General features: G+C 44.8%; 1 protein-coding gene across 1 annotated transcript in view; it reads left to right on the top strand.

The window, feature by feature from the left end:
- The window catches only part of PDGFD (platelet derived growth factor D), a 364409-nt gene extending 341862 nt beyond the window's left edge, over positions 1–22547 (top strand). The window contains exon 7 of the mRNA XM_030200251.1: positions 21934–22547. Coding sequence (XP_030056111.1) covers positions 21934–22065 — 132 coding nt within the window. The 3' untranslated portion in view covers positions 22066–22547. The remainder of the gene's footprint in view (positions 1–21933) is intronic.
- Positions 22548–25725: the final 3178 nt, after the last annotated feature.

Genomic DNA, 25725 nt, shown 5'->3' with positions numbered 1-25725 from the left:
TTCTGTACAAGTTTAGCTTGGGCTGGGGGCAGGGCTAGGATGGGGCCCCACCAAATTGGTCTGCATAGGGCCCCGCACTTGCTAAGACCGGCCCTGTCAAAGAGTCTCTTGACCTACCTGCTATGCATTCTGAAAAACATATTTAAATGAAGACTCTCAATTTTGCTCTTCAGGAAAGAAAGAAAACTTTTCTAAGACCATCTCAGACACCCAAGCATCTCTTAGTCCCTGGTAGCCTGCTTCTTAGCTATGCTTCCTTCCCTCTTCACCTTTTTCCTTTCCCTCTTTTCCTTCCTTACATGCTCGGGTGTCTACCAGCCTTCCCTCCTCTAAGAGGACCACGTCTCCCAGAATCTTCCGGTCTTACTCCTGGACCAGTTCATATGGTATACAGGTCCAGACCATTGTGAGTAAGCTATGTGTGTGGTCCTGATATTGAAGCTCAACTTTCTATAAAAAGGGTAGTCAGGAAAGGCCCCATGGTATCAATGCTCCCATCATACCTGCACTCTTTCCAGCCAATATTTAAAGCGTGATAACCAGCTGGGAACAGCCACCGACCAGTTCACTCGTTGTATGCGACTATCTGGTCATTTTCAGTGGCACTTAGTGACACTGAAAAATGACCATTTAGCGCTGAAGTGAAAGCCAGCTATGTCAGGGGCAGAGTCCAGTTAGCTCCTAATATTCAAAGCTGTCCTATCTTTATGCGCTAGCCATGGCTGGTTAAGTCTGAATATTGACTTAAATAGGCATGTACTAGCCAGCTTTTTAAAAAACTGGTAATTCAACGCTGGTTGAATATTGGCCAGTCTCTCCCTTAACCTTTCTTGAATATGTTGCCAAAGTCTTTTTGGCATCATAGATTGATTCTAATAATGCCCTTCTATCTTCACTTCCTGCATATAAGGTGGTAAGGGGCTCCCTTCTGACCCCTTATTTTTCACCATCCAGAGTTTTTCAATTTTATTTTATTCATTTATTTTGCATATAGTCCCTTTGGAAATATCTCATCTTCCTATACCTAAAACAGTTCTTTTATTTGGGTCTAACTATCTGACCTCCAGCTTGGGGAGAAAGTTTCTTCTCCCCTCATATGAACCCCTTAATCTTCCCTGCCCCTAGAAAACTGTGGGTTGCTTGGGATTCCCTTGGAGTTTGTTTCACTTCTTCAGATGGGGAGGTCTGTATTGCCATGGCTTCAAGATAATGCTCAGAAATCCAAATGGCTTTTCCAAGTAAGGACATCCCCTGTTTAACAAGTCACTATCAGAGCTTGCAGGGAACTGTGTACACATACTGCTCCACTATGACTTCTAAAACCACCTGTGCATTGGTCTTTCCCTGTCATTCCAGTCACCTTTATACCAAATCCTGGAGGTTTTGCTAAGTCATTCTTATATGATTTCTCTAATCCTGTCTGTTGGTTTCTCAGGCTTGGGTTCTCACCTTGTTAAATGTTCTCCTGTTGGAGAAACTAGGAATCTGCTCACAATTACCCCAGATCTCTTCCTGCTGGTGACGGTAGGGACCGTCTCCAAATTACTCACTGGATTACTTCTGCACTTCTCACTCTCACAATGTATGTTTAGTGCCACTATCCATATAAGTAGCAGTGCTGAATATACGTTTTGATCATTGGCTGTGTAGGCACTATCCACTTAGTTTAGATTAAATGGATAACTTGTTTATTTAATGGCCATGTATCACTGCTAAGATAAAACAGATAAAACAAACAGGAGGTAAAAACCCTCACGAAACCGTGAGATGTGAAGAAAAAAGTGAGGAAATTGAATGAGGATACCAAATATGTTTATTCACATAAAAAATGACGAAATTTTCATAACAAATGACCCGACACGGCCATGTTTCGGACCAAAAGGCCTGCCTCAGGGGTCTTTAAAACCTCGGAGAGTGCGGCTTGAAGTATGTGCTCCAAGATGAATGATAAAACAAAATTCTCTTGGGTCTCCTCTCTTCTAAAAAGGTTTTTGTATTTTAAGAAGGAAAAACGGAACAAGCTCGTTAAACTCCTCTGCAAAATGACGTGTGCACACAAAAACCTTTTTAGAAGAGAGGAGACCCAAGAGAATTTTGTTTTATCATTCACCTTGGAGCACATACTTCAAGCCGCACTCTCCGAGGTTTTAAAGACCCCTGAGGCAGGCCTTTTGGTCCGAAACACAGTCGTGTCAGGTCATTTTTTATGAAAATTTCGTCATTTTTTATGTGAATAAACATATTTGGTATCCTCATTCAATTTCCTCACTTTTTTCTTCACATGTATCACTGCTAAACAGGTACATTTTGCAACCACATCATCTCCTGCCTTAACTTTGCCCCTAACTATATGGATGATATCTGGCTACTTATCTGTTTAAACGACCTGATTTTATCTGGCCAGTGAATACAAAGCTCCCACTGAATAACAGCCTGATTATTCACATCAAAACTGCATACTATAAATATCCACAGAAATTTGTCAGAAATGGTCAGTCTTTTGCATGGTTGGTTTTCAAAATATTCATACTATGAATGCAAATTTGGTGAGAAAGGACCTTCTGCAACCCTTTGAAAAGCATACTGCGGAAGTGGTTACAAATAGTGAAATCTAGACCCCCCCCCCCCCCCCCCCCCAGTCTTCCTATTGACAAGAATGCTGAATAGCAAACAAGAATGTCATAGTACATCATCAGGAGAGGAGACAACAACAGTAGCAGCTCTGGGAGTATATGCGAAAAAATCCCACAAAGGTAATTGTCCAGGAGAAAACCTTTATTTGCACCAGTATGAACCCGACACGGGACCGTGTTTCGGCAGGGCAAACCTGCCTGCCTCAGGGGTCGTAGAGACCTTGATGGATGTTAGAAATCAGTACAGTCAAATAAGCTGGAGCGAGTATCATATATAAATGTAGGCGGTCGCTGCTCTCAGGGAATAATAAGACAAAATGGTGCTGACAAAAAAACCCAACAATGTGTCATGGAGTCTCTCAACAGGACGCCACATCAAAAAGCAAGCAGCAAATGAGGAGAGTATAGGAGTTCCCCTGCGGAACACCAGAAGGATCAGTGTTATAATCACTGTTGAAGAGTTGAAATGGTTGATGTTCCTGCTGTAGCAGAGCAGAAGAATAAACTTCTGGTTCAGATTGCATGAGCTGGTGACTTCAGTGTATTTATTGGACTAGAGAGAACCCAGGAATGCTGAAAAATCATCCCGCACATTCCTTAATCTTCACTTCCCCAATTGCAAAGGTCTGAAATACAAACTAATACATGCGTCAACCTTTTCCTACTTGAGCACACAATTCTGGAACGCTTTGAGGGGCATAATCGAACGAAAACGTCTATCTCCATGGGCGTTTATCTCCGAGAACGGGTCCGTGAAGGGGCGAACCGAACCGTATTTTCGAAAAAAATAGACGTCCATGTTTTATTCGACAATTTGTGAGCTGGGCGTTTTTGTTTTTCAGCGATCATGGAAAATGAAAGCGCCCAGCTCAAAAACGAATAAATCCAAGGCATTTGTTCGTGGGAGGGGCCAGGATTCGTAGTGCACTGGTCCCCCTCACATGCCAGGACACCAACCGGGCACCCTAGGGAACCCTTTTACAAAAACAAAAAAAAAAGGTAAAAGAGCTCCCAGGTGCATAGCATCCTTCCCTTGTGTGTTGAGCCCCCCAAATCCCCCTCAAAACCCACTGCCCACAAGTCTACACCATTACTATAGCCCTAAGGGGTGAAGGGGGGCACCTACATGTGGGTACAGTGGGTTTGGGGGGGTTGGACGACTAAGCATTAAGCAGCACAATTGTAACAGGTAGGGGGGGGGATGGGCCTGGGTCGACCTACCTGAAGTCCACTGCACCCCCTAACAACTGCTCCAGGGACCTGCATACTGCTGCCAGGGAGGTGGGTATGACATTTGAGGGTGAAAATAAAAAGTTGTGAAACATCATTTTTTTGTGGTGGGAGGGGGTTAGTGACCACTGGGGGGAGTCAGGGGAGGTCATCCCCGATTCCCTCTGGGGGTAATCTGGTCATTTAGGGCACCTTTTGGGGCCTTATTCGTGAAAAAACAGGGTCCAGGAAAAGTGCCCTAAATTCTAGCTACAAACGCATACTTTTTTTCCATTATCGGCGAAAGGCGCCCATCTCTGTTCGGGTGATAACCATGCCCCAGTCCCGCCTTCACCACGCCTCTGACAAGCCCCCATCAACTTTGTATGCTTCCGCGATGGAGTGCAGTTGAAAATGTCCAAGTTCGGCTTTCGATTATACCGCATTATTCGTTTTTGTGAGATAAACGTCCATCTCCCGATTTAGGTCGGAACTTGGGCGTTTTTCTCGTTCGATTATAAGCAGGTTTACCTCGCAAATTAAAAATGATCTATGAACTGACTAACTTCCGCAAATTACTGAAGACCCATCTCTTTGACAAAACATACCACAATGATCAACACATGTGAACTCTTCCACATGTAACCAGAACTATCCTACTGTATTATGTGTTATAATATGATCATGTTTTATTATTATCACGCTATCCAAGATCCTTTTACAATACTAAATGTATACTTTCCTACAAATTTCCACAATTCATGATGCATTGTAAGCCACATTGAGCCTGCAAAAAGGTGGGGAAATGTGGGATACAAATGCAATAAATAAATAAATAAAAATAAAAGTCTCTCAAGCCTGCCTAGACTAACAGCCAACCTTGTTTCCCACAGCTTGCATTTGACCTTGTTTTTTGGGTTCCTGGGAGAGAAGAGGGTAATTTCACCCGCTAATGCTTCTTTCCCTAGGTGGAGACACCGAGCACCAAAAAAGTAAGAGACCGACAGAGACTGCCTTCGATAGGCTCCAACTGGGTCGGACCCTGAATCCAAGAGCACCCAGCACAGGGGCGTTACATTAGTATAGCTGCTAGACAGATATAGCACATTTCTGTGAGCCTGATGGAGAAAGAAGACAGTGGGATATTACCCATTTTATACTATAAGGCAAGTAGACGGGAAAAACAACACAGGATTCAGGACAACAAGAAATGCCAGCAAGTACTGAAGGAAAATGGGGGCAGAGAGTACAAGCATCTCCAGTCATAGCTCTGCACCAAATCCATATTATAAATATGCACCAACAGTGCACTATTTATTTACAAAGGCTTGATATGCCACCAAATGCCAAAGAAATTGCTTCAAAGTCGTATATAAAAAAGAGTAAAAGAAAAGAAACATGGAAGAACAAAACATTGACTTATTCTCATTGTTACAAAAGGAAGTAGAAAACCCCTGTGAGAATGTGGTTGCCATGGTGAATGCAAGGCAAAGGAGGAAAAGAATGAGCCCATAGTCAAGAGAATTGCTAAGGATTTTGACTGAAAAATCACTGGAGAAGTAGAGGGAGCTATTTGAATATCAAGATGTCATCTGCAAAGCATATAAAACTTATGAGGGTATTGTGTGGTTAGAGTGTGGTGAGCAATTACACAGAAACATGGCTTCAAAACAGCAGATTAAGCTGGGACTGAAAGGGTAGAGATCTATTGATTGTGACAATGATGCAGAGTAGGAAGGATAACAGAGGGCCATGCTCTAGCCGGTCTGAGTATCATTATGGCAGGCAGACACGGGGCCCATGAAAGCAAACAGATTTTAAAAGAAAGAGAGCAAGCAGGGCTATTTATAACAGGTCAGTGTTCAGCCATGCCAGTGGGTGGTTTTTTAACATTAGCTGTGGTGGTCCAATTTATCTGGGTACTCAGTGTCACTATCCAGATAATGGCCAACACTGAATATACAGACAAGGCAGTCAGCACCAGAACTTATTTATTTGGATTTTGCTCACACCTTTTTCAGTAGTGGCTCAAGATCACAAAGACCAGCAGCAGTGGGATATGAACTGGCCACCTCTGGATGTCAAGCCTGGTGTTCTGTCCACTAGGCTACTCCTCCACTCCACTTATTCGGATAATGGCAATATTCAGTCTGCCAGCTGGAAATTTTGTCTGGCTAACTTGGGACAGCTTGCTAAGAGCATAAGACTAGCCATACTGGGTCAGACCAATGATCCATCTAGCCCAGTATCCTGCTTCCAAAAGTGGCCAATCCAGGTCACAAGTTCCTGGCAGAAACCCACAGATTAGCAACATTCTGAAATCCCAAATAGTAGCAACATTATAGAATCCCAAAGATTAGCAACATTCCAGAATCCCAAATAGTAGCAACATTCCATGCTACCAATCCCAGGGCAAGCAGTGGCTTCCCCCATGTCCATCTCAATAACAGATTATAGACTTTTCCTCCAGGAACTTGTCCAAACCTTTTTTAAACCCAGATGTGCTAACCATGACAATATTCAGCTACAGAAGCAGTGTTTTTCAGTTGTTGTTGTTGTTGTTGTTTTTAACACTAACCACCAAGGGCTGAATTACATCCAGATATTCAGTGCTGGCCCATAGCTGGGCATTGCCAATATTCAGTGCCAGTTAGGACTGCTTTGTAAATACTAAATATTGGTGGTGCTCAGAGAACTTCTGGCTCTACCTTTGCTCCATCCTGGAACTAACCGGATAGTTCTGCAATTAGCTTAGCGGGGTTTAAAAAGGTTTGGATGGCTTCCTAAAGGAAAAGTCCATAGATCATTATTAAAATGGACTTGGGGAAAATTGACTGCTTATTTCTAGAATAAGCAGCATAAAATGTATTGTACTGTTTTGCGATCTTGCCAGGTACCTGTGACCTAGATTGGCCACTGCTGGAAACAGGATGCTGGGCTTGATGTACTTTCGGTCTGTCCCAGTATGGCAATACTTGTGTACTTATCTGGTTGAATGCCTGAATATTATATGGCAAACTGCTCAGCAGGATTTAATGGACTGGAACCATTCTTGCCCAGTTAACTTCTGCTGAATATCAGCTCCAATTTGTTCCAAGTTACCTGATAATTTATCCAGATAGCAAATTAAATATTGCCATTATCTGTATAAGTTCTAGATCTGCCAGAATCAAAAAAGTATAAAAGTATAATTTTTGCTAAAGAGCACAGTAAGAAATTGAGGATAATACCCAAGAATAAAAAAAAATGATAACAAAGACCTCAAATCTCCACGGGCGCCACTAAACAACTGCAACCACCCTTAATGAGGAATCTGTTACTATGATTGGTCTTCAAAAGTACTGAAAAATAGCAGGGGGAAAAAACTCTAAAATAGGGAAAAACCAACTGCTCCATAAAAGAGTTACAAAATTATATTCCAAAACCATACGATGCGAGCCATAACGTCTCACACTTTTGTCAATTTTTTGCTTCCCCTTTGGTGTGTCTATTCTTTGAAGAATTTTCTTCATACCTCCAATAACCGCAGAGTCTAAATATAAGAACCATTTGCATACTAAAGGCCTGATATTCAGACCAAGGGAGACCGGTTTATTTTTGGCCAGTTCAAACTTAACCAGCCAAGCCGATATTCAGCGCTGGCCGGTTAAGTTTGAACCGGCCTATTCATAGGTAGAGTTCTTCCTATTTGAATCATAGGAATTAGTGCTACTGTAGTATGTCAGGTTTGCTACATGTATGATAAGTTGGAATTATCTTCAGGTTTTATATTTCATAGTATGCCTGATAGTGAAGAGATTTATATTGCTATTACTCAGATGCAGAGACAATGTGATCAACAGGACACTTCCAAGTTGAGACCAAGGAGATGAGAGTTGGAAAAATAGATTTTTAATGGTGGATAAGACTTGACATGGCACCGTGTTTCAGCAAAAAATGCCTGCCTCAGGAGTCTGTGGACGGTGATCACTTGTAGATGGAACTGAAGAGCAAGCAAACCAAATCAAGCATTTGAAAAGACTGATGACTGGTAAAAGTACAAGTGGCGTGGCTAATAGCTCATGAAAAACTGGAAAGATTTGAGTCTGATAAAAACATACAGGAAAATCGCTGTGACAGGCTTGACTTGGTTTGCTTGCTCTTCAGTTGCATCCACAAACTCCAGAGGCAGGCGTCAGACCAAAGGTGTTTGGAAATTTAGGGGCCCTTTTAATAAGCCACTGTAAAAAGTAGCCTGCGCTAGTTTTTGGCGTGTGAAATTGGCGTGCTGGGCCATTTTTTTTACCACAGTGGGAAAAAGGCCTTTTTAAAATTGGGGCAGTAAATGGCCATGCACTAATATTGTCAACAGCATATGATGGAGAGGGTCAAAGTACACAGCAAAGCATGGCTATTAATGCCTGAGCACTTACCGCCACCTGTTTAGAAGATAGTAAGGCTCACGCGCTACTCATGCAGTAATCAGCGAAAAATGTTTTCACTGGTGCAAATAGACGCACCTAAATGTATACGTGACCCCTGGGTCTTAAGCGCTATTCTATCAATTGCTCCTAACTTTTGCCATGACTTATAGAATAGTACTTAAGCATTTTTTGTGCCAATTTTTAGGTGCAATTTATAGAAGTCACCACCTAGTGTCTTGATAAAATAGGCTCCCAGCACATGCCCCAGTAGTGCACAAATCATCCTGTACAAATTTGCACCTCCCTCCAAAAAAAGATGTAAATATGTGCAAGTACATCACAACCATTACAACTTCAAACCTGCTTCACCTGAGCTACATGGGAATGCCTACATACAGATCGCACAAAAGTAGGTGTTAAGTTTTCATGATTATTTTTTATGTGTGAATGCCTGTTCACAGTTAAGAGCCCTTTTCTACGTATAAAACATCATTTGCATGCAAAAAAAGCTTTATAAAATTACCCTGCAGTGTTCAATTGAGTGGGACAGGCATATGTACTAGATGGCACTCCCACACTTGTACACTCAGTAGGAGTAGATGCTTTTCACTTGTTTTAAGATTAATAGTAAAAAATGATTATTCTCTGTTCACAACATTTCACATATTTTATCCAAGCACATATCTCTGGCTCTGCAAGGTACTTGATACAGTCAATAATCTTAACTCAGACATTCCATTTAACAATTTGCATTTTTGACCACACAAACAGCCCAGCTTGGCCAAATTTTTTAAGTCTGGATCAGGGCCTTAGAAGATACTGGACCAAATTAAATCTACATAAAACTGAAGACAAGACATTTTACAGTGAAGGGCATTTTCATATAACTCTTTTGCTTAAATAATCTTTGCATTACAATATTATAAATCCTATGTTTACATGAGAGAATTTTCAAAAAATGCTGGCAGATACAATTTCGCTCAGCAATTTTCTGTCAGTCTGTACAGGGGAAGTATAAATACACTTTCACATTAACTTGCTCAAGAAAAAAGTGTCCTTGTGGTTTTGCACCTGTTTATCCCGTTTTGGGGTCCTTTTACTAAGGTGCGCTGAAAAATGGTCTGCGGTAGTGTAGGCGCGTGTTTTAGCCGCGCGCAGGATCATTTTTCAGCACACCTGTAAAAAATGCCTTGGGGGGGGGGACGAAAATGGACATGCGGCAAAATGAAAATTGGTGCATGTCCATTTTGGGTCTGAGACCTAACAACCAGCCATTAACTTAGCTGTAAAGTCTCACTTGTTAACCGGGCGGTAATGGTCAACACGGGTCCACATGCCAATTACCACCTGCATGCCAGAAAATAAAAATATTTTCTGACGCGTATATCAGATGCGCATCAAAAATGAAATTACCACCTGGGTTACGCAGTAGCCGGGCAGTAACTCAGAACTGGCACGCATAGGCACTAACGCATCTTAGTAAAAGGACCTCTTTGTTTCAGGCCGAAACAATATAATATTGTTTTGAAAATGCAAAACTACAGGTATTGATTACCTCTTGGTCACACCCTGTGCCATAAGTTTACTCACATACAATGTGGGCAAATTTCAAAAAGCTGTTTTACCCAGGCAACTAGTCATTCATATAAGTAAATGGCTTTTGAAAATTGCCTCACATTGAACTGATAGAAAATGCACCACATGATGTTTCTAGGAAATAGTGGTGAGGCAATGCTGACATGTAGTAATTGCATAACATACATCACACGTGCAAAAAAATAAATGAGTTTCTGGACCTGCTGGGGTGCTGGGAGCATCCATGCGTCTGTCGGCTCCGCCGGTTCCCTTCTTCCTCTGCCCCAGAATAAGAAGTAACAGCAGAGGGAGCAGGGAACTGGCGGAGCCGACAGCCACGCAGCTGCTCCCTGCACCCCTCCTGCAGTGTGTACCTGGGGCAGACCACCCACACCACTCTGCCCTCGGTACGCTGCTGATGAGACTTGAAGGTAGAGAGCTTTGGCATATTGAACAGAGTAGTGAGTTACTGAAGTAACATAAGCTGCTACTAATACTACTACTTATCATTTCTATAGTTCTACTAGACATACGCAGTGCTGTATACTAAATACTTAAGAGAAAGTCCCTGCTCAACAGAGCTTACAATCTAATCAAGATAGACAAACAGGACAAATAAGGGATTATGGAATTACTTATGATGGGAATGATTAAAACAGATATGGATACTGAACAGGTGATTTGAAGTTAGGATATTAAAAGCAGCCTCAAAGTGTTGGGCTTTTAGCCTAGATTTTGATACAGCCAGAGACAAAGCTTGACATATCGATTCAGGAAGTTTATTCCAAGCATAGGGTGCAGCAAAATATAAGGAACAGAGACTAGAGTTGGCAGTAGAGGAGAAGAGTACAGATAAAAGAAATTTACCCGATGAATGGAGTTCCCTGGGAAGAGTGTAGGGAGAGATAATAGAGGAAATATACTGAGGAGCTGCAGAGTGAATGCACTTGTAAATTCATTAAGAGGAGTTTGAACTGTGTGCGGAAACAGGGAGCCAATAAAGTGACCTGAGGAGAGGGCTAATGTGAGCCTAGCAACATTGGTAGAATATAAGCTAAAGCACATATTTAGAGATATTTGGTTTGCTGTTGTTGTGAACTGTCACTATATCCTATTGACCATATCATTCAGATTGTAAACTGCTATTACTGTGCAGGGATGTGCATTCATTTGGTGATTAATGGTTATTTAGTTTAGCATGTATGGGGATGTAGAAAGATGAACTTGGATCCAGCTGTCCCTTGGGCAATGGAATGATTTGGGGGTTAAAATCACTCGCTGCATGCATTCTACTTCGGTTGTTCAGTTTTTCTGTCTTTTAACTCATAGAGCTTTCTGGACTCCAATTAAGAGATTCACAGCTAATGGTTTGGTTAGTCCAAACTATTGATCCTGCTATTCTGAGAAAGGAATGCTTTCCCATGTGCTATTTTACTGTGATAACCTTTCTCCGAGGACAAGCAGGCTGCTTGTTCTCACTGATGGGTGACGTCCACGGCAGCCCCTCCAATCGGAAACTTCACTAGCAAAGTCCTTTGCTAGCCCTCGCGCGCACCGCGCATGCGCGGCCGTCTTCCCGCCCGAAACCGGCTCGAGCCGGCCAGTCTTCTTTTGTCCGCACTCGGTACGGTCGTGTTTTCGCCGTGTCGAGCCCCGGAAAGTCGACCTCGCGCGTCCAATTTGTTTTGAACGTGTTTTTTTTCCTTCGGGAAAGCTTTGTCCTAGTCGGGAAGTGCTCCGGAAACCCCCCGCCGGGTTTCGTGTAAATCCTCCCCGTACTTCCAGCTTTTTTGCCCCGGTAAGTTTTCTTTCGTCGTCGGGGTAGGCCTCTTTTCGGCCTCGGTCGAGATTTTTCTCCCTCTAAATTTGGTGCTTCAAATTTCGCCATTTCGGCTTTTGATTTCGCCGGCGTGATTTTTCCGCCCATGACATCGAAGCCTTCCAGCGGCTTCAAGAAGTGCACCCAGTGCGCCCGGGTTATCTCGCTCACTGATCGACACTCGTCGTGTCTTCAGTGTCTGGGGGCCGAGCACCGCCCTCAGAACTGCAGTCTGTGTTCCCTGCTTCAAAGGCGGACTCAGGTAGCGAGACTAGCCCAGTGGAACGTGTTGTTCTCGGGCTCTTCGTCGGCATCGGCACCGGGATCTTCGAGTGCATCGACGTCGTCAGCGTCCAGACCATCTTCCTCGGCCGCCCCTGCATCGAGTGCATCGAGGCACCGGGCCTCTGCATCGGCGCCGAGACATCGGATAGCTGCATCGACGTCGGTGGTACCAGGACCTCGTCTGCTGATGTCGTCGGACGGTGGTGCATCGGGTGGAGTGCAGGTGAGGGCTGTCCATTCCCCTGCTGGTGGCGGTGAGCCCTCGGGTGGGTCTCCGCCTACCCTGAGGGCTCCTGCGGTACAGCCCCCCCGAGATCGACCTTCTTCAGTCTCGGCCCCGAGGAAGCGACGGATGGATTCGACGTCCTCCTCGTCGGTGCCGGGGAGCTCCGGTGACATGCTTCGGAAGAAATCGAAGAAGCATCGACACCGGTCTCCTCCCCGTGTCGGCACCGAGAGCTCTGGGTCGCCGAGGGATTCGGCACCCAGCAGGCATCGGCACCGAGAGGACCGCTCACCCTCTGTTCAGGAGGTGTCGATGCGCTCCGCTCTGGACAGCCCGGAACAGCCTCCACGCCCGGAACAGGTACTGACGTCGACGCCTGCATCGACCTCTCAGCCTTTCTCTGCAGCCGCTCTAAACGAGAGCCTCCGGGCCGTTCTCCCAGAGATTCTGGGAGAGCTGTTGCGCCCTACCCCTCCGGTACCGGCGGTGCTTGCGCCACCGGTACCGTCGAGCGTGGCGCCGGCTGGCCCATCGCCCGGGTTGAGGTCCCCGACCGCGGCCACCTCCCAGGAAGGCTCCCCGACTACGTCGGCGGAGGGAGCTTCGCCGATGCGGGCGAGGGAGTCTACCTCTCGACGCCCCCATCGTGGACGGGGTTCCACGGAGTCGAGCAGGGCGAGGTTGCAGACACAGGTCCGTGAACTTGTGTCTGACACCGAGGGTGAGGCCTCGTGGGAGGAAGAGGAAGATCCCAGATATTTCTCTGACGAGGAGTCTGAGGGTCTTCCGTCTGATCCCACTCCCTCTCCTGAGAGACAGCTTTCTCCTCCCGAGAGTCTGTCTTTTGCCTCCTTTGTCCGGGAGATGTCTACGGCCATCCCCTTCCCGGTGGTTGTGGAGGACGAGCCCAGGGCTGAAATGTTTGAGCTCCTGGACTATCCTTCTCCACCTAAGGAAGCGTCCACTGTTCCCTTGCACCATGTCCTGAAGAAGACATTGCTTGCGAACTGGACCAAGCCATTAACTAATCCCCACATTCCCAAGAAGATCGAGTCCCAGTACCGGATCCATGGGGACCCAGAGCTGATGCGCACTCAGTTGCCTCATGACTCTGGAGTTGTGGATTTGGCCCTAAAGAAGGCTAAGAGTTCTAGGGAACATGCTTCGGCGCCCCCGGGCAAGGACGCTAGAACCTTAGACTCCTTTGGGAGGAAGGCCTACCATTCCTCTATGCTCGTGTCCAAGATCCAGTCTTACCAGCTCTACACGAGCATACACATGCGGAATAATGTGCGGCAGTTGGCGGGCTTGGTTGATGCTCTTCCCCCTGAGCAAGCCAAGCCTTTTCAGGAGGTGGTCAGGCAGCTGAAGGCGTGCAGAAAATTCCTGGCCAGAGGAGTTTATGACACTTTTGATGTTGCGTCCAGGGCCGCTGCTCAAGGTGTGGTGATGCGCAGGCTCTCATGGCTGCGTGCCGCCGACCTGGAGAATAGAATCCAGCAGCGGATTACGGACTTGCCTTGCCGTGCGGATAACATTTTTGGCGAAAAAGTCGAGCAGGTGGTAGAGTCTCTCCACCAGCGGGACACCGCATTCGACAAGTTCGCCCGCCGGCAGCCTTCAGCTTCTACCTCTACAGGTAGACGATTTTTCGGGGGAAGGAAGACTGTTCCCTATACTTCTGGTAAGCGTAGGTACAATCCTCCTTCCCGACAGCCTGCGGCCCAGGCTAAGCCCCAGCGCGCTCGCTCTCGTCAGCAGCGTGCGAATCAGCAAGGCCCCGCGGCTCCCCAGCAAAAGCAAGGGGCGAGCTTTTGACTGGCTCCAGCAGAGCATAGCCGACATCCAAGTGTCAGTGCCGGGCGACCTGCCTGTCGGAGGGAGGTTGAAAGCTTTTCACCAAAGGTGGCCTCTCATAACCTCCGATCAGTGGGTTCTCCAAATAGTCCGGCAAGGATACACCCTCAATTTGGCCTCTCAACCTCCAAATTGTCCACCGGGAGCTCAGTCCTACAGCTTCCAGCACAAGCAGGTACTTGCAGAGGAACTCTCCGCCCTTCTCAGCGCCAATGCGGTCGAGCCCGTGCCATCCGGGCAAGAAGGGCTGGGGTTCTATTCCAGGTACTTCCTTGTGGAAAAGAAAACAGGGGGGATGCGTCCCATCCTAGACCTAAGGGCCCTGAACAAATATCTCGTAAAAGAAAAGTTCAGGATGCTTTCCCTGGGCACCCTTCTCCCCATGATTCAGCAAAATGATTGGCTATGCTCTCTGGACTTGAAGGATGCCTACACACACATCCCGATACTGCCAGCTCACAGACAGTATCTGCGATTTCAGCTGGGCGCACGCCACTTCCAGTACTGTGTGCTACCCTTTGGGCTCGCCTCTGCGCCCAGGGTGTTCACAAAGTGCCTAGCTGTGGTAGCAGCGGCGCTTCGCAGGCTGGGAGTGCACGTGTTCCCATATCTCGACGATTGGCTGGTGAAGAACACATCCGAGGCAGGAGCCCTGCAGTCCATGCAGATGACTATTCGCCTCCTGGAGCTACTGGGGTTTGTGATAAATTACCCAAAGTCCCATCTTCTCCCAGTGCAGAAACTCGAATTCATCGGAGCCCTGCTGGATTCTCGGACGGCTCGCGCCTATCTCCCAGAGGCGAGGGCCAACAACTTGTTGTCCCTCGTCTCGCGGGTGCGAGCGTCCCAGCAGATCACAGCTCGGCAGATGTTGAGATTGCTGGGCCACATGGCTTCCACAGTTCATGTGACTCCCATGGCCCGCCTTCACATGAGATCTGCTCAATGGACCCTAGCCTCCCAGTGGTATCAGGCCGCCGGGGGTCTAGAGGACGTGATCCACCTGTCCACGAGTTTTCTCGAATCCCTGTATTGGTGGACGATTTGCTCCAATTTGACTCTGGGACGTCCCTTCCAAATTCCTCAGCCTCAAAAAGTGCTGACCACAGATGCGTCTCTCCTGGGATGGGGAGCTCATGTCGATGGGCTTCACACCCAAGGAAGGTGGTCCCTCCAAGAAAGCGATCTACAGATCAATCTTCTGGAGTTGCGAGCGATCTGGAACGCTCTGAAGGCTTTCAGAGATCGGCTGTCCCATCAAATTATCCAAATTCAGACAGACAATCAGGTTGCCATGTACTATGTCAACAAGCAGGGGGGCACCGGATCTCGCCCCCTGTGTCAGGAAGCCGCCAGCATGTGGCTCTGGGCTCGCCGTCAAGGCATGGTGCTCCAAGCCACATATCTGGCAGGCGTAAACAACAGTCTGGCCGACAGGTTGAGCAGGATTATGCAACCTCACGAGTGGTCGCTCAATTCCCGTGTGGTGCGACAGATCTTCCAGGCGTGGGGCACCCCCCTGGTGGATCTCTTCGCATCTCAAGTGAACCACAAGGTCCCTCAGTTCTGTTCCAGGCTTCAGGCCCACGGCAGACTGGCGTCGGATGCCTTCCTCCTGGATTGGGGGGAAGGTCTGCTGTATGCTTATCCTCCCATTCCTCTGGTGGGGAAGACTTTGTTGAAACTCAAGCAAGACCGAGGCACCATGATTCTGATTGCTCCCTTTTGGCCGCGTCAGATCTGGTTCCCTCTTCTTCTGGAGTTATCCTCCGAAGAACCGTGGAGATTGGAGTGTTTTCCGACCCTCATCACGCAGGACGAAGGGGCTCTTCTGCATCCCAACCTCCAGTCCCTGGCTCTCACGGCCTGGATGTTGAGGGCGTAGACTTTGCCTCTTTGGGTCTGCCAGAGGGTGTCTCCCGCATCTTGCTTGCTTCCAGGAAAGACTCCACTAAGAGAAGTTACTTCTTTCATTGGAGGAGGTTTGCCGTCTGGTGTGACAGCAAGGCCCTAGATCCTCGCTCTTGTCCTACACAGACCCTGCTTGAATACCTTCTCCACTTGTCTGAGTCTGGTCTGAAGACCAACTCCGTAAGGGTTCACCTTAGTGCAATCAGTGCATACCATTACCAAGTGGAAGGTAAGCCGATCTCAGGACAGCCTTTAGTTGTTCGCTTCATGAGAGGTTTGCTTTTGTCAAAGCCCCCTGTCAAGCCTCCTACAGTGTCATGGGATCTCAATGTCGTTCTCACCCAGCTGATGAAACCTCCTTTCGAGCCACTGAATTCCTGCCATCCGAAGTACTTGACCTGGAAGGTCATTTTCTTGGTGGCAGTTACCTCGGCTCGTAGAGTCAGTGAGCTTCAGGCCCTGGTAGCCCAGGGCCCTTACACCAAATTTCATCACAACAGAGTAGTCCTCCGCACTCACCCTAAGTTTCTGCCAAAGGTTGTGTCGGAGTTCCATCTGAACCAGTCAATTGTCTTGCCAACATTCTTTCCCCGTCCTCATTCCTGCCCTGCTGAACGTCAGCTGCACACATTGGACTGCAAGAGAGCATTGGCCTTCTATCTGGAGCGGACACAGCCCCACAGACAGTCCGCCCAATTGTTTGTTTCTTTTGATCCCAACAAGAGGGGAGTGGCTGTAGGGAAACGCACCATATCCAATTGGCTAGCAGATTGCATTTCCTTCACTTACGCCCAGGCTGGGCTGGCTCTTGAGGGTCATGTCACGGCTCATAATGTTAGAGCCATGGCAGCGTCGGTAGCCCACTTGAAGTCAGCCACCATGGAGGAAATTTGCAAAGCTGCGACGTGGTCATCTGTCCACACATTCACATCTCATTACTGCCTGCAGCAGGATACCCGACGTGACAGTCGGTTCGGGCAGTCAGTTCTTCAGAACCTGTTTGGGCTTTAGGATCCAACTCCACCCCCCGAGGGCCCTGTTTGTTCTGTTCCAGGCTACACTCTCAGTTAGTTGGTAAATTTTTTAGGTCAATCTCAGTTATGTCCTCGCCGTTGCGAGGCCCAATTGACCAATGTTGTTGTTTTGAGTGAGCCTGGGGGCTAGGGATACCCCATCAGTGAGAACAAGCAGCCTGCTTGTCCTCGGAGAAAGCGAATGCTACATACCTGTAGAAGGTATTCTCCGAGGACAGCAGGCTGATTGTTCTCACAAACCCGCCCGCCTCCCCTTTGGAGTTGTGTCTTCCCTTGAAGTGTATTGTCTTGCTACATACTGGACTGGCCGGCTCGAGCCGGTTTCGGGCGGGAAGACGGCCGCGCATGCGCGGTGCGCGCGGGCGCGCGAGGGCTAGCAAAGGACTTTGCTAGTGAAGTTTCCGATTGGAGGGGCTGCCGTGGACGTCACCCATCAGTGAGAACAATCAGCCTGCTGTCCTCGGAGAATACCTTCTACAGGTATGTAGCATTCGCTTTAGCTGATATTGGGCTTGGAAATATGACATTTTCACACTATTTTTAGACTGGATATTCCATCATTTATTTTTATTTTAAAAATTTATAGACCGCACTATCCTATAATTCTAGGCAGTTTTCATAACATCATACATATTAAAGTATTATAAGACCTATAAATCAAGACAAAGCAGTGGTCACAATAAAATAAAAACGTATATGTCGCGTATAGCAGTAGCACTAAAAGTTCAGCCACAATAAAATAAAATGTATGCCGCACTATATCCACAGTGCTAAAAGTCCAGGGAATCATTGCATTCAGGTTATATGCCATGATATTGTGATTTGTCATTCTGCCAAAGTGCCCTGTGTATGTTATGGAGGCCAATCTAAATTGTTAGATATACTGTTAAATTTAGCTTTGAAATTGTTAATGAGTGGGAAAACACTGCTGCATTGGCTGTGTATTCATGGTGGAATTATGTTTGTCAAATCTATGAATATGAAAAGGTTTTGCTGAATGTGAGGGATTCCTGAACAAATTTACTGATGTACTGGAAATGGTTCTCAAGGGTGATGATGCGGAGGAACTGAAAGAAATCTCAGTGAACCTGGATGATGTACTGAGTCAAATTGACAAATTAAAGAGTAGTAAATCACCTGGACCAGATGGCATACCTCCAAGGGTACTCAAAGAACTCAAGCATGAAATTGCTGATCTGCTGTTAGTAATATGTAACCTGTCATTAAATTTTCCATAGAACCTGAAGATTGGAGGGTGGCCAATGTGATGCCAATTTTTAAAAAGGGTTCTAGGGGTTGATCTGAGAAATTACAGACTGGTAATCCTGACGTCGGTGCTGGGCAAAATAGTGGAAACTATTATAAAGAATAAAATTACAGAACACATAGACAAACATGGTTTGATGGGACACAGTCAACATAGGTTCAGCCAAGGAAAGTCTTGCCTCACCAATTTGCTCCATTTCTTTGAAGGCTTGAATAAATATGTGGATAAAGGTGAGCCGGTTGATGTAGTGTATTTAGATTTTCAGTACGCTTTTGATAAAGTTCCTTATGAGAGACTCCTGAGGAAATTAAAGTCATGGAATAGGAGGCAAGGTTCTGGTATGGATTAGAAATTGGTTATTGGACAGGAAACAGAGGGTAGGGTTAAATGGTCATTTCTGTCAATGGAGGAGAGTGAACAGGAGTGCTGATGGATCTGTATTGGGACCAGTGCTATTTAACAAATTTATAAATGATATGGAAATCAGAACAATGAGTGAGGTGATTAAATTTGCAGATGATACAAAACTATTCAAGGTTGTTAAAACATGTGCAGACTATGAAATATTGCAGGAAGACCTTAGGAAATCAGAAGAATGAGCATCCAAGTGGCAGATTAAATTTTATGTGGACAAATGCAAAGTGATGCACATTGGAAAGAATAATCTGAATCATAGCTACCTGATGTTAGGGTCCACTTTGGGGGTCAGCACTCAAGAAAAAGATCTGAGTGTCATTGTAGATAATACGCTGAAATATTCTGCTCAATGTGTGGCGGCAACCAAAAAAGCAAACAGGTTTCTAGGAATTATTAGGAAAAGGATGTTGAATAAGACCGAAAATACTATAATGCCTTTGTATCACTCCATGGTGTGACCGCACCTTGTGTATTGGAAAAGAAATATGATTGAGGTCTAAAAAATCCTGTGTGGTGTAGGGCAAGTAGAAGTAAATCAATTTTTTACTCATTCCAAAAGTACAAAGACTAGGGGCCACTCGAGGAAGTACTTTTAAAACAATTAGGAGGAAATATTTTTTTCACTCAACAAATAGTTAAGCTCTGGAACTCTTTACTGGAGAATGTAGTAACAGCAGTTAGTGTATCTGGGTTTAAAAAGGTTTGGACAAATTCCTGGAGGAAAAGTCCATAGTCTGCTATTGAGACAGACATGGGGAAGTAAATGCTAGTCTCATGATTGGTAGCATGGAATGTTGCTGCTAATTGGGCTTATGCCAGGTACTTGTGATCTGGCTTGGCCACTGTTTGGAAAACAGGATACTGGGCTAGATGGACCATTGGTCTGACCCAGTATGGCTACTCTTATGTTCTTATATTCTTATGAGGTCTCACCAGAGTCTTATACAGGGGTATCATCACCTCCTTTTTCCTACTGGTCATTCCTCTCCCTATGCACCCAAGCATCCTTCTTGCTTTCTACCTGTTTAGCCACCTTAAGATCATCACATACAATCACACCCAAGTCCCGCTCCTCTTTTGTGCACAAAAGTTCTTCACCCCCTAAAGTGTACACTTTTTTACAAAAACAAGGGAATTCTATGTATTGTGCTGAACATTAAATGCTAATTCTACACCAAAGTTTTGACACAGAAAATCATTCTAATGGATGCAAGGCACCAAAACAAGGCAGAAACTGCAGATGCACACGAAAACACATGCACCCATTTATAGAATAGTGCCTAAGTGTTTCTGTGTGGATCTGCAAAGGGGGTGTGGCCATGGGAGGGGCGTGGGCAGGTTAAGGGCATTCCCTTATAATGCACGCAGTGTTATAGAATAGTGTGGATCTGTGCCCAACGCGTTCATGGATTTACACCTGGTTTCGGTTGGTGTAACTGCTCATGCTCAAAGTTGAGTGTAGATCCCAGCACTATATGATATTGTAAAGGGCACTGATCCCTGAACAGGGCCACTGAGAGACAGTGCCGGGCCCAGGGCAGGGCCACCGCCACCCCCTCCCCGCACTGCCATTTGGGCCGCCACTGCCCCCGCCCCATTACCTTCCTGCGTCTTCTCTTCTTCTCCAGTCTGTCACTCCCGCTGTTCATGTATGCTGGGACACGGGTTATAGCATTAATGCAATCACCCGGGTCCTGACATACACAAGTAGGAGAGAGGTAGACCCCAGCACAGGGCTCCACTGGGATGCTGGGCCTGGGGAATCTTGCCCCCCCCCCCCTCTCGGTGGCCCTATCCCTGAACAGCCATTATAGAATACCATTCAGCACTGATGAATTTTGGGCGTCGAACTTTGAGCACCATTTACTAAATCCAGATTCTATATAAGGTGCTAAAAAAATCCGCACGGTAAACATTTCTGTCTAAGAGTATACTATAAGCAGCGCCTAGATTTAGGCACGGTATATAGAATATGCTTAGTTGATATCCCAGCGCCTGAAACTATGTGCCTCTATTTACACCAATGAAAACATGACATAAATCCCTGCATGTAGATTTATTTATTTGTTTCATTTGTATCCCAAATTTTCCCACCTATTTGCAGGCTCAGTGTGGCTTACATGGTACTGCAACGGCGTTCGCCAGTTGCGGTATGAACATTACAGTCTATAACTATGCGTGTACATTTCAGAATGCCATTAAATGCCCATTTCCCCACCCATAGCGATGCCCCTTTTGAACTGCGCACTTTAGAATTTAGGTGCAGTTAATTACAGAATACGCGTAGCAAGTTGTGCATATACATTCTAATTATTAACAATTAGTACTTATTATTGCTTGTTAAGTGCTGTTATCAATCCTGATTAGTTTCTAAAGCCAATTAAGTTATGCATGGTATTATAGAATATGCCTGGATTTTGGCACAGATCTCTTGGTGCACTATATAGAATTCGGGGGAAAGTATGCAGTCTTTTGGAAGAGTTCACAATCTGTCAGAAGAGAAGATGGTTTACATTCTAAAATTGTGGTTCATACAACATAGCAATAGGGGCAAACATCCCATTTTATTCCTATAGGCCCTGCTGCAGATAACTCAAGCTAATCTTTAGTGAAAGATCCCCTTTGTGATTTATTGTAAATTCCCTGTTGAATACACTGTTCTGTTTTTTTTTTTTACTGTTTTGTGATCCACTTGGAACTGAAGAGGATATTGTGGAATATAAGATCAATATAGGAATAATATAAGAAGAAACAGGGTTTTTTTTACAAAGGCACGCTGAAAAATGGCTTGCAGTAGTGTAGGCTCGGGTTTTAGGTGCTCGCCAATCCATTTTTCAGCGCACCTGTAAAAGAAGGCCTTTTTGAAATCTTTGCCGAAAATGGATGTGCGGCAAAATCAAAATTGGCGTGAGTCCATTTTGGGTCTGAGACCTTACCACCAGCCATTGACCTAGCGGTAAAGTCTCACGCGGTAACTGGACAGTAATGATCTACTTGCATCAAGTGCCACTTGGCGCATGTCCGATACACGCGGCCAAAAATACAAATTATTTTTCGGATGCGCCTATCAGACGCACGCCAAAAATGAAATTAATGCAAGAGCCACATGGTAGCCGGGCAGTAACTCCAGTTTGGCGCAGGTTGTGCCCGCATAGAACCTTACGCGGCTTAGTAAAAGGGCCCCAGCATTAGAAGGCTCAGATTGAAATTAAATTATTAATACACTTCATATGTAACTAAGTCAATGTAATGAAGTGACAAGCTCTTTTCTTGATAAAGGTGCTTTTGTCTTTTTAGGTGCTGAAATTCATCCCTGAACCAGGTCATCTCAAAAGGAAGGGCAAAACCAAGAACATGGGCCTGGTGGATATTCAACTGGAGCACCATGAACGCTGTGATTGTGTCTGCAGTTCCAGACCACCGCGATAAAATGGAAGAGAGCAGCTTACTCTTTAGCAGCTTAAGGACCTTTTCTGTTAAAGAGGAGAGCTCCTCCGACTGGCCACAGAACTTTGCTAATAGCCTGCATTGCAGTGAATAGGAGAATGCTGTGCTTCAGCATAGCTTTGTTAATTAGCACAATGGCAACTAGACAGGCATATCATAAATCTGAGTATCTGTATCCTTAATATAGGACTATGCATAAGATTAGTCTCTAAGGTATCCGAAATAACCACTTTCTATATACTGTATACACTAAACAGTCTACCCAGCTGACAGTATCATGTACGCCCAAGCTCCTGTGTCTTTTTTTCTTGAAATAAATATGGAAAAGCGATGAAGTGTATGGAACAACAAGAGTTGACAATCAGTGAGACACAATGGTCTGTACTTTTTGCCTTCATTTAATTTAAAAGTCCATTATGTTTCTGCAAAAAGGCAACCATAATAAAGCACCTTACATACTGAAATATATTGAATTCTATTGGATTTGCAGCACAAGGAAAACCAAAGAGCTTAGGAATCAAAGAGGTCTCTGGTATAATGGGAAGCTTTGCATCAGAGAGAAGACATGTTTTTGTCTTGTGTTGTTAATATAGCCTTAGAGAGGCAACTGTCACTGAATATTTTCTTAATATAAGACATTAGGACTTTGGTTAATAATCATCAGTGTTTAGAAATCATTTATCACATTGACTGCTATGCGAACAAATTGCTGAGTCACATAAAAACAAATACTCAGAGCTATCTATCATATGGCATATTTTCTCTAGTTAAGTAGATATATTTAGATCAGGGCTGAGCAACCCTGGTCCTCAAGGGTTACAATCCAGTCAGGTTGTACATGCAAATCAATCTCATGCATATTCATTGTGGAAATCTTGAAAACCTGACTGGATTGTAAACTTGAGGACCAGAGTTTCCCAGCCCTGATTTAGATGAACACAGAGGACATTTAGCTCTATCTCTTAGCAATTCACTCCTCTACACCAGGGGTTTTCAACCCGGTCCTCAGAACACACCCAGCTAATCAGGTTTTCAACATACCCACACTGAATATGCATGAAATAAATTTGTATGCACTGCCTCCATTGTATGGAAATCTATCTCATGCAGTATTTATTGTGGATATTTTGAAACCCTGACTGGCTTGGTGTCCTGAGGAATGGAATGAGATCCCTTGCTGTACACAATTATTTCCACATAGTTCAATTTTTTCATATTGAAGAATATCCCCTGGATTCTATATAAGGCGTGGTGAGTTGCATGCATTAAATTGGGTGCATGCCCAATTTATGCATGCACCTTAATTAACGAGCCAATCATTGATGATAATTGACTGATAACAACCAATTATCATCACCAATTGGCAATAATTGGAATTTATGCGTGCTTCTTTTTTTAGGCGTATTCTAAAAAAAGGTGGACATAAAATCTAACATCCGTTGCTGAAAAGAGGGCATGGCCAGCTGAAAATAGTGGGTATGTCAGGAGTGTTACTCAAATTTACGTGCAAAATTATAGAATTCAGGGGAATGCACCTACATTTAGGTGCGAGTATTTACATCAGGTTTTCAGTGGTGTAAATGGCCATGCCTAAATGTGGGAAAAGAGACAGCTGAGGGGGCATGTGATTGAGGTCTAGAAAATCCTGAGTGGTGTAGAACAAGTAGAAGTGAATCGATGTTATACTTTGCAAAAAGTGCAAAGACCAGGGGACACTCAATGAAGTTACATGGAAATACTTTTTAAAACAAATAGGAGGAAATATTTTTTCACTCAACGAATAATTAAGTTCTGGAACTCTTTGCCAGAGGATGTAGTAACAGCAGTTACCGTATCTGTGTTTAAAAAAGGTTTGGACATGTTTCTGGAGGAAAAGTTCATAGTCTGTTATTGAGGTGGACATGGGGAAGCCACTGCTTGCCCTGGGATTGGTAGCATGGAATGTTGCTACTATTTGGGTTTCTAGCAATGGTGGCATAACAATAATCTAAAGTGGATATGAATGCATCAGATAAACTTTAAGATGTTAGCTTATTGGCTCTCTTAGAGCACTAAGCTATTTCAAATCCCAAGCCTTCTTATCGTTATCAATCACTTGCATACATCATCCAATATTGCACTTTATTTTAATGTATTCAATACTAATGATAAGTGAATCAACTACTTTTGAAAAAAATCTTAATATGAATCTTGAAAATCCAATATGATTAAAGCGACTACTTAGCTGCACAGAAGCTGTCTCTTTTCCAAGTTGAAGAGCCCTAACCTCTTTAGCTTTTCCTTATATGGGAGAAGTTCCATCCCCTCTATCCTTTGAACCTTTTCTAATTCCACTTTATCTTTTTTGAGATATGGTGATCAGAATTGAACACAATACTCAAGGTGAGGTCACATCGAATAACATTTTGGTGTTTTGTCATCGCACATACTTTTGCACATAGAGTAATTTTATGCGTAACATTTTACGCATGAACACTGTCCTATAAGCATAAAAATGTATTTATAAAATTATCACCATAGGATACTGACTGCATAAGTATTTGGCTTTAAATTTTTCTGGAAATATTTCCCTTTTTACTTGCATGGATATCTTTATATGGTGCTCATCTCACTGTATATAACTCTCATAATTTCAGTTTATTTAGGGCCCTCTTGCAATGCCATGATAGAGCTATTGTAACGTTGGTGCGCACAAATCTGGCACTACTGCCAGCCCACTGCAGGAGCCGGAAGAAGTTACACCCCCACTATGCGCCATTTCTGGCATGACTGGAATATTTTTTATTTTTACCACCAGGTTAGCGCGGGAGCCCTTACTGCCTCCTATAGGGATCCCCCAGGAAATGGCCCCATGACAAGTTTGTACTTACCGCTCAGCCATTTTCTTTCTTTTTTTAAAAAAAAGCCCTGCTGTGGTAAAAGGGACCTTGGCGTGCGGTAAATCCACTCACCAATGCCACCACAGGGCCACTTTTAGCACAGCTTGGTAAAATGGACCCTTACTAATCGCACATGTAACAATTTTCACACTTTAGAATATAAATCATAAAACAATTATTCAAAAACACTTTAAAAACTACTGAAAAGCTTTATAGAGGATAATTCTACAAAATGTGCCAAAAGTTAGGTGCCAAAATGCAGTGCGCTGAATGTGAATTCTACCATTTTAGAACACACGCATAAGTTAGCATTTACGTACCAACATTTAGGTGTTCACTGCAGCTCCTCAGTACCTCTCCACTCTCATCTCTCCCTACATTCCTCCCCGGGAACTTGGGTAAATCTCTCTTATCTGCACCCTTCTCCTCCACTGATAACTCCAGACTCCGTTCCTTTTATCTTGCTGCACCATATGCCTGGAATAGACTTCCTGAGCCAGTACGTCAAGCTCCATCTCTGGCCATCTTCAAATCTAGGCTAAAAGCCCACCTTTTTGATGCTGCTTTTAACTCCTAACCCTTGTTCACTTGTTCAGAACCCTTATTTTATCATCCTCACTTTAATATTCCCTTATCTCTTGTTTGTCCTGTTTGTCTGTCCTAATTAGATTGTAAGCTCTGTCGAGCAGGGGCTGTCTCTTCATGTTCAAGTGTACAGCGCTGCGTACATCTAGTAGCGCTTTAGAAATGCTAAGTAGTAGTA

The sequence above is a fragment of the Microcaecilia unicolor genome, chromosome 4 (assembly GCF_901765095.1).
Source record: "Microcaecilia unicolor chromosome 4, aMicUni1.1, whole genome shotgun sequence".
Lineage (NCBI taxonomy): Eukaryota > Metazoa > Chordata > Amphibia > Gymnophiona > Siphonopidae > Microcaecilia > Microcaecilia unicolor.
This window is presented reverse-complemented; position numbering and strand designations above follow the sequence as displayed.